At 34.5% G+C, this 15437-nt stretch overlaps 1 protein-coding gene across 11 annotated transcripts in view; it reads left to right on the plus strand.

The window, feature by feature from the left end:
- KDM4C (lysine demethylase 4C) overlaps nt 1-15437 on the plus strand; it is a 265110-nt gene that overhangs the window by 27955 nt on the left and 221718 nt on the right. For 10 of the 11 annotated variants that reach the window (XR_001873728.1, XR_001873729.1, XM_017808184.1 and 7 more), the window contains 2 exons: nt 6518-6711; nt 14325-14374. Coding sequence is in view for 8 of the 11 variants with exons in the window: in XM_017808184.1 (XP_017663673.1) it covers nt 6518-6711; nt 14325-14374 (244 nt within the window). In the remaining 3 variants the exon portion in view is untranslated. Of the gene's footprint in view, nt 1-6517; nt 6712-7877; nt 8021-14324; nt 14375-15437 lie in introns of those variants that run through there. The other variant, XR_001873730.1, reaches the window with a different exon arrangement.

The following is a 15437-nucleotide window of genomic DNA, read 5'->3' on the forward strand; positions in this document are numbered from 1 at the left end:
AGCTATCAATGCATGCTTTGAAATTTGACAACTACCATCAATGATTTAAAGTTTACCGTTGTGATATTTGAATTATTCCAGAATCTCTGTTATTTATTTAAAATATCTTGACATCTTTGAATTCAGATTAAGTCTTTACAAGTAAGGAAATAATCTATGAGAACAAGTGTTCTGTGCACTCTGTAGAGCTTTATAGAAAATAAATTCCAGGTGAAGGTTTGCTTGAAATATTATTCTGTCCTGTATACATTCTAATTGCTGTTACATTTAATTGCAGTGCGTTGTAGGATAATGACAATGTAGGTGACTCAGAAAAAAGCGTGATCCCTACATTGACTGATCTAGCTACTAGGCAGGGAAAATCTTCCTAGTTTCAAAGGTCCAAAGAAAAGTGACCGATTTGAAGTTTATAATGAATCAAGTCATAAAACACATCTGACTTCAGTGCTGACAATTGCATCTGCTATTCCGTAGAGAAAAGCCAAGTTTGGAAGAAGCACATAAAAATAATGTTTTGTGTCTCTCTCACGACTCAGCTGCTGTCTTGAAGATAGCACTTTACTTCCATTTTTCTTCTTTTAGTTTTATTTCTCCTGATAAGACAACTTCTAGTGCCTACCTTCTCCCATGTATAAGGTATGGGGAGCATATTTGATTAGTAATACAAGAGTGATTGATTCAGTGGAGTTTGTAGGCTAATGGTTATTTTTGCTAAATTGTAGGTACATCTCTAATGTGTTACTTGCTCTAGCAACTGATGTACTTGAATTTCCTGCCATATCCCTTGACAGAGTAGCCAACTTGATTTTAAAGCAGCACCTTGACATTATGTGTAGAACTTGGATTCTAAATGAGTTAGGGATGGCACTTGGGTTGTAGCTAAACCTAAGGCTGCAGGAGAGCAGCAGGCATAAACAATCCAAGAGTCTTTGGAGAGCATCAGTAACAGCTTCCTGACCGAACTTGTCTGCTGGATCTCTCACAAACAAGAAAGGATTTGTTGTGGATGTGAATGTCGAGGGCAGCTTTGGCAGAGTGACCGTGAGATGGCAGGGTTTGGGATCTTAAGGGGACATGACAAGACAAAAGAGAGGACCACAACCCTGGCTGTCAGGAGAGCAGACTTTGGTGTCTTCAGTGATCAACTTGTTAGAGTCCCAGTGGATAAGGCCCTGGAGGAAACAAGGGCCCAAGGAAGCTGGTTGGTGTTTCACTTTCTCTAAGCTCAAGAGTAGTCCTCCTCCCAGCAGGAAGTCAGGAAAAAATGCCAGAGGTCTGCATGGATGAGCAAGGATCCTCTGACAGAATTCAAGCATTAACAGGAAATACCCAGGAGCTAAAAGCAGTTTGTGAAGAACTGTAGCCAGTGGGAAAGACTCACATGAAGAAGTTCGTGGAGGACTGTCTCCTGTGGGAGAGACCCCATGTTGGAGCAGCGGAAGAAGTGGCAGAGGCAATGTGGGATGAACTGAAAGCAACCTTCCTTCTCCATTTCCCTGAGCTGCTTGTGTGGGAGTGGGGGATATAGGACAGGGAGCAGGGGTTGGGTAGAGAATTCTGAAGTGAAATTGAGATAGGTCTACTCTTTTACTCTTTGCTGGGTTAAAAACTGTATGGTCAGGCCCAGAGGGTGGAGTTAAATCCAGCTGGGGGGCAGTCACAAGCAGTGGCCCCTGGGCTCAGTATTTGGACCAGTCCTCTTTTATGTCTTTTTTGATAATCTGGACAAGGGGATTGAGGGCACCCTCAAGTCAGTTTGAAGATGACACCAAACTGGGCTGGGGTGTTGCTCTGCTGGAGGGTAGAAAGGCTCTGCAGAGGGTTCTGGACAGGCTGGATTGATGGTCTGAGGTCGATAGGATGAGGTTCAACAAGGCTGAGTTGTGCCCTTGGTCACAGAAACCCCAGGCAGTGCTACAGGAGTGACTGGAAAGCTGCCAGGCAGAAAAGGACCTGGACAGTGGCTGAATATGAGCCAGCAGTGTGCCCAGGTGGCCAAAAAGGCTGATGGTATCCTGGCATGCATCAGCAATAGTGTGGCCAGCAGGACCAGGCAAGTCATTGTCCCCCGTACTTTGTACTGGTGAGACCTGTGTTCAGTTTTGGCCCCTCAGTGCAAGAAGGACATTGAATTACTGAAGCATTTCAAGAGAAGGGCAACAAATCTGGTGAAGGGTCTGGAACATTAATCCCATGAAGTAACAAGCAGCAGGACAACAGGAAACTGTCTCAAGTTGTGCCAGTGGGGAAGTTTACCTTGGAATTTTAGGAAACATTTCTTCAAGGAAAGGATTACTAATCGCAGGAGCAGGGTGCCCAGGAAAGTAGTTAAGCCACCATTCCTGGGGATATTTAAAAGACCCATAGGTATGATGCTTAGGGACATGGTTTAGTGGTGGCCTTGGCAGAGCCAAGTTAATGATAGTTCTTGATGATCTTCAAGGTCTTTTCCAACCTGAATGATTCTGTGATTCCATGATATTCCTTCTCTGTGATCTGCTCATAGTTGAGATCACTATGAGCAGTCATTAAGATATTTGGTTCTAGCCTGCATTTCCAAAGAATCTACTTGCCCACCCTTGAAAAGGGTGCTGCAAAATCAATGGTTATATCCTTAAAAATGCTGAGAAGTAAAAACAGATATAATGAGAAGATTGTTTGTATTTCCTAATCTGTGTGTTTATAGTGCAGAGATTCTCTTTGCAGCATTTTTCTTTCTGTATTTTAATGACTTCGAAGGCACAGTAAAAACCTGACAGTTTATTATATTCATTGGCGTGACTGAATGATGTTTGGAATGAGGAGTGGTTTACCAAGCACACAATTTTTCTATAATGTTTCTCTTACTCCTTTCCAGTCTCTCTTAAATTGTTTTTTTCACTCTTCTTTATTATTTGAACTATTATAGTCAGTCATAAGGACTTTTTAATTTTACTTGTACAACTAATATCTTGTTTGCCAGATTAATATTGAAATGAAGCCCTGAGATTATCACAGGAAAAATTAAACACTGAAAAAAGATTGTGTGTAATAATGTATACATACAGAAATCATATTCTTAAAAATAGAATACATCACAGTCTTAGCTGATTTGTTTAAATAAAGTACAAAGAATAGCATCATGTCACTTTTGTAAGTACTTCTAAACAAATGAAATTAATAAAAAATCACTGCATTTGGAGCCTATTTTATTCTTATGTGCAAAGAGGTCTCTGCTTACAACTCTGAACTTCACTTTTTACCAGTATACTGGGATTTAGATTATTCTTTGTCTTTGAAAAAACAATGGGTCCTTCCGAACTGTGCAAGTGTTAGATGAGAATTTATTGTCAAGTGTCCCACTTTATCTCCATGTTGTGTTATAAGCAGATGCAAAAGCTGTTAAGAGTAATAAAAACTCTGGATAGTAATTTACAGTAAGTTTGAATCATCTTCAAAATTAGTGAATATTGGAATAATAGTCTTCTGTATAGGCCACTGTTTACCTTATAATATTTCTCTCAGGAAATACAAAGTAAATGTAATATGTGTAGCAATGATGACAATTGGTAAGGTATTTCAAGTCTGTTTAAAGAAAGTAAAATATGTTGTTTTCAGCTTTTTTCCAGATATTGGATTATATGGTACAGTTGTCAATGATGACAGGTATTCTTTAAAGAATCTGCCATTAGAAATGTGGATAAATTAGAAATATTATTGTTACACATTCTCTTGAAATTATGATGATATTTGGATATAATTGTGATATTTTGAGCAGAATAAATATTTTATATTTTCCTAACATTGAATAGTTTATAATATCTGAATGTATTTTTAAGAAACTACCAGATACACCTCATGGTCAAGTACTATATGTACTGATGTTCTAACAATGGTTATTAAACATAGCATAACCTGCTAAAATATACTTTAATTTTGAGAAGTATTGTTATGTATTCACCTGTTAAACTGCTCTTTTACAGCAGGAATCCTTTTAGTGTGCATAGCAATTGTTAAGTCTGAAACTAGTTATGTAACTACTGGAAAAGTTAGAACGGATATTTTACTTAAAAAGTTGTGTAAGCATTAATGTTTTGGAATATTAAAAGTAGAGAGGTCTGCGAGGTAAAGAAACATATTTAATAATAATTTGTGATAATTACTGGTAACAATTTAGGCATAAATATAAAATTGATTTAATTTTTTAAGTTCAAGGAATTAGGAGGAGTGGAAATGAATCAGTGTGACTTTAGTGTTTCAGTCAGTTTGAGTGACTATTTCCTTTTTAGCTAAGAGTATTTGTCCAAAATAGTCTGTAGGAGAAGGAAATAGCTCATGTATCTTGTGTAGAAGTTGTGGATTGTTTATTTGATATGTTTGGTATTTTGAAACAAGCTATTTGTCCTAGGATTGGTCTCCATGGGAGAATTTGCTTTTGTTTTAGGACAAACCATTAGCAGTTTCCTTGGTGACTAGTTGTGATACGTCTTAACAGAATGTGAAAACATGAGATGTGTCATAAAAAAGTAATTTTTTCTCTTATCTATTACTTAATTCAGGGTGTTATGGTTGCTAAGAGCTTACATGGGTGAAAGGATGTTATGGGATGAATAATGGGTAAAAAAGCCCATGGGATACTTTTAAGTAGAAAGGTAACACCTCTGTCTGAAGAAACCTTCAAAGTGCAGATTGCTGCGGGTTGTAAGGGTATTCTGGGGAAGTACTGCTTTACTTATGCTGTTTCCTGTCTACTTTTGACCACTGTCAGAGTAGACTCCCTAGATTAACAGTTGATTTTTACGAGTAAAAATGTTTTCTTCCAACCCTCTGTATGTGCCTACATGATTGAGACATTGCTCTTAGTTTGGTGAATTAATTTATTTCTCCAAATGGACTGCACAACTTGTAAAGAGAGAAAAATTGTATATGTTTTTAAAAAAAATAAAATTTTAAACTGATTTGAGGACTTATTGGTTAAAGTTGTTTCTTCAAACAAATATTTTATTTTACAGTTCTGTTAACTTGCTGCTGCTGCTTTTTATATTTGAAAGGTGCAGATTTTACTAGCATTTACTGTTTGAGTTCATATTAGTGGTTTTTCTTTATCATATGAATTTTATATTTTTTTAATTTTAAAATTTCAGGTGCCTTTATGTTTAACAAATACATCAAAGCCAAGGCTTTAATTTTAAAAGAAGAACAAAAATTACTGTCTGAATTGAAGTCATTCTGTAAACATCCTTTACTCCTTTGACTGTTTCACTTATTAAGAATTGTTATTGAACAGGCACTTCTGACTGCCTCTATGACTATTTCACTTATTAAGGCAGTCAGAAGTGCCTGTTCAATAACAACAATTCTGAGCTTCATACAGACATTACCTTCTTATATATCAATTCTAGTTGCTGCATACTTAACATGCTTGACATAAAAATCTCAAAAAATGAGATGAAAACTGAGAGTATTAAATTTTCATTACTTCTTGCTTTAACCTATATTCTTACTTCTCCAGCTGTCCAACTATTGAATGTCATCATGTTACTTAGCCTTAATCAGATGCGTTAGGTCTGCAGTCTGCCATTATTTTATTCCCCAACGAGTAAGGTTACCAGAACTGTAGGTTTGGTGCTGGGTGGTGTGCAGAGCAGCTTACGGTTAAGGGTATGCTTAGAGGCTGTCTTTCCAAGAAAACTTGCCTGAATTGACTTTTTAATAGTTTTGATTATATTTCTTGTTTTCCTTACTGCTTGAGCACCAGCTAATGTCCTCCCCAGAGGTGCTAATAATTGCTGTTATAATGAAGTCTAATCTTTTTCTCTTCAGTTTTGTAGCTTTGATCTTGGTTATACTGTCTCTTACATGCTGTATTACCTGGAATTAGAATTGCACTTTGTGATTGAATCTGAAATACAACAAAAACCACTTGCATTGCTTTCTGAATGACTTTTAATATACAGATTTTATGGGCAATAATGTAAGGAAACAGCTTAAATCCCAGGAAATAATAGATTTCTGCAGTGCATCATGATTAGAAATATCTCTGAAGTGATGTAATCATTTTATGTTTGTATACTTTACAGAGAAATGGTAAATATATGCATGTAAAATAAATTTTTAAATCATTTTTCATGCTGTTTGGTATTACTTTTTAAGTAATAAAAAAGCATAGATAGGCCCAGTGAAATTTAATGGCTTCCAGCTATCAACTCATCAAAGATTTTGTCTGCAGCTCTTATTTCTATTGTGTACGGTGTTTTAATCCATGTTAGATTTGATGTACTAAGTGTAAATCAGATATGAACTTCCTTATATTCTCTGCCCTGAACATCTCAGACTTGTGACTTGATCTAAAACTTACTAAGGTCAAGAGAATTTTTCTTCTAGTAACTTCAGCTGTCTTCTCAAGTGCTTACAAATTTGTATGAACATACAGTTTTTTGAAGGGCTAGATCAGGTGTGTATTTTTTGACTGAGACTGTTATATAAAGTTGCATTGCTTGATAAACTGATCAGTATATTTATTATGTATCTCTTTCAGGGTGTTAAGGAATGGAATATTGCCCGTCTTAATACAATACTGGATGTTGTAGGAGAAGAGTGTGGAATTTCTATCGAGGGTGTAAATACACCATATCTGTATTTTGGCATGTGGAAAACAACATTTGCATGGCACACTGAAGACATGGATCTCTACAGTATTAATTATCTCCATTTCGGGGAGCCAAAGTCATGGCAAGTTTAAATTTTTATGAAAGATGATATCTCAGCTGACTAAACCATCTGTTGATGGGGTAAAATTGCTTCACAATGGTAACCTATACTGAAAAGCTAAGATAGTAGTTTTGTGAGGGTTTTTTTTAAGCTCAGTACTATGAAATATGTGAGGTTAGTGATGAACATCACACTAATGCAGTCTTTGATTTTTGAAGAAAAAGATAAGTACATAACGCTTATTGGAGTTCAACAGAAAAATATTTTAAAGATCCAATATAGGTAAGGAGTTGGGACCCCCAAGACTACTTGAGGAACTTCTGAAAGAGCTCTTTGAAATCAGTTTCTTTCGTTCAGTTGCCCTTTGGGACTGCATAACATGTTTTGTATTAAACGTGCCTTTAGTTGCTTCTTTGAATCAGAGTCATTCTCTAATGTGAACTTGGTAGGACCAGTAAGAGGCAAGATCAAGTGTTAGAGGTACTTCCTATGTACAAAACTTCTGCTATCCTTTCTCCATACTCTTAAATTTTTGGTTGAACAGCTGTAATAGACAAGCTGGTTTAATATTATACGTATCAATTGTGATATACGTGTATCCAAGGTATATGAGAAGAATGTTTTCCATTTGATCATAAAATCTTTTTTCTTTTTTTCCCCCCAAAACACCTGTGAAGAGAACATAAAATCATTAGAAAGATATATAAAAGATATATTGTATATCTTTCTAATGATTTTAGTTCAATTCTGGGGTTTTCTAGTCATCCAGACTTGGGTAGAAAATTTATAGCTGGTAATTCTATAAAACATTATTTGTTACTTTTATACCCATACAAAATAAAAATACCTGTGTAACATTTTGTATTTATACTCTGAGGGTGGTAAATTGGTCAGATGCTGCTTCTTAGGTAATTGCTTTAAGTTGACTTGCTATTATAGTGGGTCTCTTGAGTAAAGGCAGTGAAGATGGATGTAACCTGTTGTGGTAAAATGCAGGTCCATGTTTTGAATTGATAAATGTGAAATTGCTGCTTTGATAGAATTAGCCACACTAAGAAAGTCTTAGCCATAAGATTAGTATTTTTGATAAAAATCAGTGTAAAGATAGGTGATTCCAAAATGTTCTAAGATGATAGAACACATTTAACTAATACAATGATTGCATGGATTTTTTTTTTGCTTCTTAGGAATTTGAAGAGTGCTATTTGAAGAAAATCTCACTGCATATTGTGAAATTCCAGGAGTAGAGACATTTACTTAAACCCTAAAGTCCTTAGGCATAATGGAAAGAAGATAGGAAATCTTCTTTTCTTTAAGTATTTTGAAGGAGGTGTGAGTTGATAATTGCTTTTCTAGTTTACAGATGCTTGTTTACATTATGAATGAACAAAATCATTAAACACTGACCTCTTCACCATTGAAAAAAATAACAGTGGATACAAATTAATTTTCTGGGCCACATTGACCCATATTTTTAGGAAATGCAGCATTAAACAAAAATTGAATGAAAGACAACTAAAGATTTGATTTACACTTGTGCCTTTACTGTAGGAATGCTGCAATAATTTATGCTGAAGCTGCTCATTTATCAGTAAAATGTGTCTTTTTAAAATGTGATATTAGTATAATGTTTTCTTCAAGAAAGTTGAGCATGAGCTGAATCTTAGGATACATATAGTAAAGGTCTTGTCTGTTCTTCAATTTGAACGAATTTGACAAATGCATGCTTAGTAAAACCAAATAAGCTGACATGTGCAGTAATACATATTTTCTAGTTTTAGTGGGTGTACGTGCTGTTCTTCAAGACAGCCATACTGGTGTTATGGAAAGTTAATATGCAGTGTACTTTCTCTGAATTGTGAAAGGACAACCACTTCTGTCTGAGCGCCACAAAGAGAACTTGTGGGTAGCAGCTAAATCTAACTGCTATGGCAGTCTTTATGGAATTGAAGCTTTCTCCAGTGTTTAGGTATAGATTAACTTTCCTTACTTATACTCTGCACTTCCAAGAGGTATGCAAAGAAATCTGTAGTTTTATATTATGTATACTGATTCCTTCATTGACTGCCTCATATGAAACACGGGGGAAAAGCGTGTCTGAGAAACACTTGCAAAATCAGGACTAGGGCTGTTAATGTGTTTATGTATATATTTGTGTAATACATATGTTTTAGAGATTCTTTAACTTGCAAAATAGTGGTACAGAGAGGAAATTGAAGGAGGGAAAAGAATTCAGAAGCTCTGAAACAGATTAATATGAGGGCAGAAGAGAGTGACATAGGGTGAGGAAAGATTTGCTGGAAAGTAGAATAGAGACAATTGAAATTGCCATTAGGCAGAATTTTTACTGCAATTTTCCTTTTGCATTTTTTTTTCTGAGTTGAAAAATCTTGAAGATGGTACCTCATTTTACATCACAGTTTCTTAGAAAAGGTCTTAGTAGGAAGATGAACTATTGGTGTGATTGATGATCTACTTTATTAATTCAGTTATTTTTTGATATGATGTATTATGTAATGGTATCTGTGAACTGCTTATTAGTATTAAAAATGTCTTCATTTGGCATTTGTTGTTAAATATTTTCTTCTTTTGGAATTATTGTTTTGGGGGTATAGGCCCTGACTAAAGAGAATTTATTTTTGTTTTGTGTACTAATTTGAGGAATTTTGTAATGTTAAACTATTCAACTCCTCTTGAAAATTCATGCCTAGCATAGAGCAGAATTTTGTTAGTAGTTCAAATGTTAGACTATTAGTATATGTACAATATCCTTGGCTAAAATACAGATAATGCTTCAATTTACATTATAAATTTTTAAATTAAAAAAAATTTGAATAAAAAGTATTTTTAAAAAAGTAATTCTGGGTTTATTAAGTATCTGAAAGCAAGGCTTACTCTTTGTGCCAATTACCTCACAAAAACCAGTGATGCTTAATTTTTTTAAGTGCTAAAATGACATAAATCTTCTTGAAGAGTATTAATAATGAATATGTGGAAGTATTTCTTAAGCGGGCACGAAATAATTATTTTCATGGTACTGTGGGTATTTCAAATATAGTAATAATTGGACTATCTTATTTTTTAAAAAATTTTAAAGAAGAGTAAAGATGTGTAGAATATATATTTTACTTTAGAAAGTAATATTTTAAAAAAATTGTTCTCATTTTTTCCACCTTTTATATCTGAGGGTGGAGGCATGAAGAACCAGAGTTTTTTACTTGCCATTGAGAGGGGCACAGTATGAATTTGCAGTATGTAATAATAATATTATAATAAATAATAATTTATGTATCGGTTTATATGTTTTCTGTGACATTCCATCTGGTCTTCACTCTAGCTTTTCCAAAGACTGGAAATGACAAGGCACAATATGTTATGTTAAAAACCCCTCCTGTTTAATAAGGTATTTCATAAATCACAAAATGCCTTGCAGGGCTGGTCAGTCATAAAGTAAATGAGAATATACACTACAGAAAGAGAAGATGATTCCATCTTTGTGATGATGTCAAGAAAAAGAGACCAGATTGTTGAAGAGAGAATGCTTAGATAGCCAAAATTAGATGGATTAGGAGAGTGAGACTGTACTTCACAATTTATTTAGGTTGTAAGAGGAAATGGTTCTGTGGTGACTTTCAGAATAAAGCAGGGATTTAGGTTCAGGAATTCTCTTCATGATTTCCGTGGGTATTGGATGGTGAGAAATCCTGATCTCCAGGTTGCCTAGAATTTATACCATGAACAACATTACTCACACCTCTTGACTACCATGACTAATCTGCTTTTATGGATTTGCCAGTGTTGAATGTGTACCAACATCATTTCATGAAGTGGAAAAGTCAGGAGAGATAGTTAGTTACATGGTAGGGGGTGTGGGAGTCTTTAAAACATGATTTTGTTTCAGATTTTGCATCCCAGTAGCAGAAGAGATACAAATGGTGTTTTAAGTATGATGGGATAAAAACGGGTGGTGTTCTGATATTAATCTTACACAAAATTACAGACAAAAATGGTGAAGAAAGAAAAGCATACTCAGACTGATGCTAACATTGTAGAAACTGAGAACAGATATGGCACTAAAGTAAATGGATTTAAAGAGACTCAGCTAGGTCCTTCCAGGGTCTTCTGGGTAGAATTAACAGGACTTTTAGTGTGGTCAGCAGCTGACAAAAAACTAGTTAAAATCTGGACAGGTGATTAAAAACTCAGCACAAGTTATGCATACTGTTGACAGAATTGGCATGTTTCCTAGTTAGGTTCTATGTCTGGGAAACAAAACAAACTCAGAAAATTACAGAAAAGTCCAAACCTTTAGTGAGAGAAATAGGAATAACGCATAAAACTTCCCTGGGAGGTGGTGGGACATTTATGCTCAAAGTAGAAGAGGTGAGGATTAGTCACACTTCTTGCTGCAAATTGTCATAAAAGTTAGAAATAAGAATATTATGGGTCACAGAGATGACAGTAGTCAAATAAAGATTCTGATTGTGAAAAGGCAGCTATAATCAAACAGTATGGTGATTTGTCAGCAGCCTGAAAGGGTTATTGTGCTTGAAACTGAGCAATCGTTTTATAGTTGCCGTTCTCCATAAAAAGGAGGAACTTTGCTCAGGGATTAGAGGAAAAAGAGAGGTTTTGTTTGTTTTGTTTATCCCCTGTGGAAAAAAAATACGAATGTGCAGGAAAAATCAGGTAGTATTACCCTGTCAATATATAACATGGACTTTAGTGAAGCAGTTTGGTTAAGTATTTAACGTAATGCTAAATTTGCTTGTGGCTGATGCTGTTAATTATTATCCGTACGTGCATGTGGCTTAGGAAAAACAGAACTCAAATTGTTTCTCATTGAGTTTCTGGTTGCTGATTTTTTTGCACAGTAAAGCAATGATTTGTTGTTTCTGGTGTGGTTATTTAAAGCAAACGGAGAAATAGTGTAGAAACATTAATCTTGAAAACATATACGTAAATGTTTAACAATTACAAGTTAATGGCTTAGATTTAATATTTATTTCTTATTTGTAGTTATCTTGTTACCAGTAGCCTTGATTTACTGAACTAATATGTATTTCAGAAGATCTTTTTGAACGATACTCGACAAATATATGTACCATATTTTTTCTGTCCTTGTAATATGACTAGCAATGAACAGCAACTCTTCAGCTTCTATCTTTTCATACTATTTAACAAGTATGTCTTCCTGAAGTAATAAAATTATAGTTAGCATCAACATTTCCTTTTTTGTCTTTTCTTGCCTTTTTGTCTGTTTCTTTGCTTGTTACCCAAGAAAAACTCTTTTTGCCTCTTAGTGATTTACTTTTTAATGTCCATTACATTTGCTTTAAAGTGGACTGTGCTTGGCCTTAAGATTGAGAAGTCAAACAAATGGTAATGTAGCTAAAAGAGAGCTGGACACAAGATGACAAAAAATATTTTTCTATAAGCTTTTAACTGCTCAAATTCTCATATAAGCTAGCTATTGAGACTAAGAGTGAATGTGAATACTTTTTCCTCTGACTTGGTCATCTGAGTTTGGGAGCTTTTTGTTTAATGTACAGTAGACCAAGAATCCAGCAAGAGTCATGTCAGTCAGTTTTCTAATAAATTGTGTTAGGAACCAATCCCAAAGTGTCTCAAGTGTGACATTGGGACTCCTCATGTCTGATAGTACAAAGATGGTCTGTCACCATTCATTAGTCCTTGTCTTAGCTGTGAGCAACAAGCAATAGCAACAGTGGGAAGAGGTAAAGGATTGAAGAGTAGATGTTACCGCAGACCTCAGATGAAGACTGTGAGAAACACCAACTTGCATTGAATGTATTGTATTGCTTTGTAACTGTAGATTATCTAAATAAATAGCAGTAGTCCAGTTAAATCATGTCCCATCTTATTTTTCCAAGAGACTTATTGAGAGCTCAGTTACTCAGTTTTGCGTTTTTGTAATATTGACAAGTACTTATATGCTTATGTGTACAAATGGAGGCATGTGACTGCATATTATCACTAAATTGTAGTAACACGTACTTTTGCAGGAGAAACTTTTTAGGAAGAATATCAATCCAATTAGAGTCAAGTAAAGCAAAGCAAAGCACAACATCCAGTTCTGAATTTTTTTTAGACATAAACACTATCTGTTCATGTTTTTTACTTTATGGTGTTCTGTATCTAATGACATACACTACAGTATATAATTCTGTGCATACTATTTTTCTCTGCTGGAGTGTGAAAGATGGGAAACATATAATTCAGATTAGTATGGATACACTGATATGTGTGTAATACAGGCTGGAGAACAGTCACGAGCACTTTAGAAGTACAAATGGAGAGAAACAAAATGCATTTTTCGAAGACAGTGAAGTTCTGATTAAAACTGCAAACACTGAACATAGTCAAACTGAGAGTTTCTAGTACTATGTGAAGTGGGTTTCCAGTAGGCATGTGTTTTGCTATGGTTTAGCTTACAGAACACTGACTTCTGTAGTGGTTTTCCTTCCATGCAGCTCTTTCAGTTGTAATGGCATAAAATTGTAAAATTGCCTTATGTATGCAAAACAGAGGTTGAAGTAGGGGGATGTTTATTTCTTGTGCAAAATGAGGGCCCTAGGTCATTCACTTGTTTTTCTGAGTGAGTTGTTAGGGGAGATGAATGAAACGAGTTCACAGTATAATAAGAGAAAAACTGTTTACTTAGTTTAACGGTGTGTATTTGGACTATGTCGTACAGCTGAATGTACATTTTCTTCTTTTCTAAACCATATTTTTTTATAGAAAGGAATCAATCTAATGCTATTGCACTAAAACAAAAGCCTATTATATCATATATTAAAGTAGTTAAAGTCAATAATAAATTCCACTAAAACATACCGTATGTCCAGGAAGTGCAGTAAATATGTTAATAATAAAGAAAAGCAGAAAGGAAACAGCTTTTCAATAGTTTTCTATTTTTTGGCTTCAGTAAACATGAAAAATAACATGAGGTTTATTCCAGTTCTTTTGTATCGTTACTGAGTTGTTGCAGATAGCATATGGAATTTTTTAAAAATTAATTTATTGTAAGAACAGAGGAATTCTAAGATATATACAATTCTTTAAAGTGTATTTCTTTAATAATCTCGAACTCCTATTGTAATGATTCTTCATGGGCAAGTAACCCTTTTATTCCACAGCACTGGCTATAGGAAAATGTAGAGATGTTTAATGATCATATTTTTCTGTTGAATCCTTGTGTCTTTTGAAGCATATTAAAATTCAAAGCAATTAAACTAGTATAAATTAGACTTATTTTATGTGGTTTTGTTTCATTTGAAAAATTAAGGTATATATGTATCTTTTTTAACTGGAGTGGTTTAATAGTATGAAATATTGTCAATGTACATGACTTAAAGTAGTGACTATAACATTTTTGAACTACATAATATAATATTTAAAATAGAAATAAGCTAATATTTTTCTCAAAACCAAACCCCAAAACCCAACCTCTGTATTTTTAACTTAGATATTGATATATTTTTTTTATGTACAGTTTTTCTGTCTTTAATCTTTTTGGCTTCTATATTCTTAGATATTTATCATACGTGAGTGATGGCTTTTGTGGTAATTATGTCTTTAAGCATTTCATCCTTTCTTTATTTGAATTTTAGGTATGCTATTCCTCCAGAGCATGGGAAACGGCTTGAAAGACTGGCTCAAGGTAGTAATTTCAGTATTTCCATATGTAAGATGTTTGAAGGACAAACATCCAGCAAAGTGAAAAACATTGTCCTTGACTCACCTACTGTGTTTTATTACTTAATGTTGTGTGACTTTTTATCTGTCTACAGTATTATTGCAAACAAGGAACACTATGTAGTGCTCTGAGGAATTCTTTAGAAATAAAATAGTGGATTTTTTTTTCTTCTTCCCTTAGAACTTTATTTTGTACTGGCATTTTTAGCTTGGTGAAACCTATGAAAATGAGGCTTAGTATTTTGTTGTTCATTAGATTTTAATTGCTACTATCTTTGTCTCCTCTGTGCCCTTGCTCTTTCTTGTTGTAGCTTCTTTTCTTTAGTAACTTCTTGAATCGTAATTTCTTATACAAATTTGATATATCCAAATTTGAAGACAGACAAGTCTCCAGAAGATTTAGCAAAGTTAATGACTGGGTAGAGGATGGAGTCTTAGTTAGTACCTCTGCAAAGGGGGAAGCCCACGAAATGTACAAACAGTAAATCTTACTTTTTACCAGCTTTCTGACTAGTGAACAAGCATATCAATCCACTTTAGCTAAAGCATGTACTGGCTTTTGCCTTCCAGAGGTGTCGGGAACGTTTTTGAACAAGGAGTAGGGCTATTGTTGTAAGGTTGAATTTTAAAGGAAAAAAGTCAAGAGTCTATAGGAATATTTTCACACAGTAGTTTTGGTTTACTTTCAATAGTACACCTCTATTTTTGTTTCTAGAATAAGAGAGCAACTTATGAACATGGGAACAATTAGAGATGTTTCTTTGCCTGGGAGCCAGTGTTATATAGCTTGCTATTAACCATAATATGTAAAGAATGCTATTGCAAGTTCCTAATAGATATTGTGTATCAGGACCTAGTTCTGCAAATTTTTGTACATTTTTGTTTTTTTTTTTTTTTTTTTTGGTATATAGGTGCATGAGTGTTTTTCTGAGCTGTTTTAGAACTATTGCTGAGAACAGTAGAAAGGGAGTTAGAGATGTGAATGTCAAGACCTGTGAATTTCCAGTCTTAAAAGCATGTCTCAAGAA

This window comes from Lepidothrix coronata, unplaced genomic scaffold, assembly GCF_001604755.1.
Source record: "Lepidothrix coronata isolate B3197 unplaced genomic scaffold, Lepidothrix_coronata-1.0 Scaffold22, whole genome shotgun sequence".
Taxonomy (NCBI): Eukaryota; Metazoa; Chordata; class Aves; order Passeriformes; family Pipridae; genus Lepidothrix; species Lepidothrix coronata.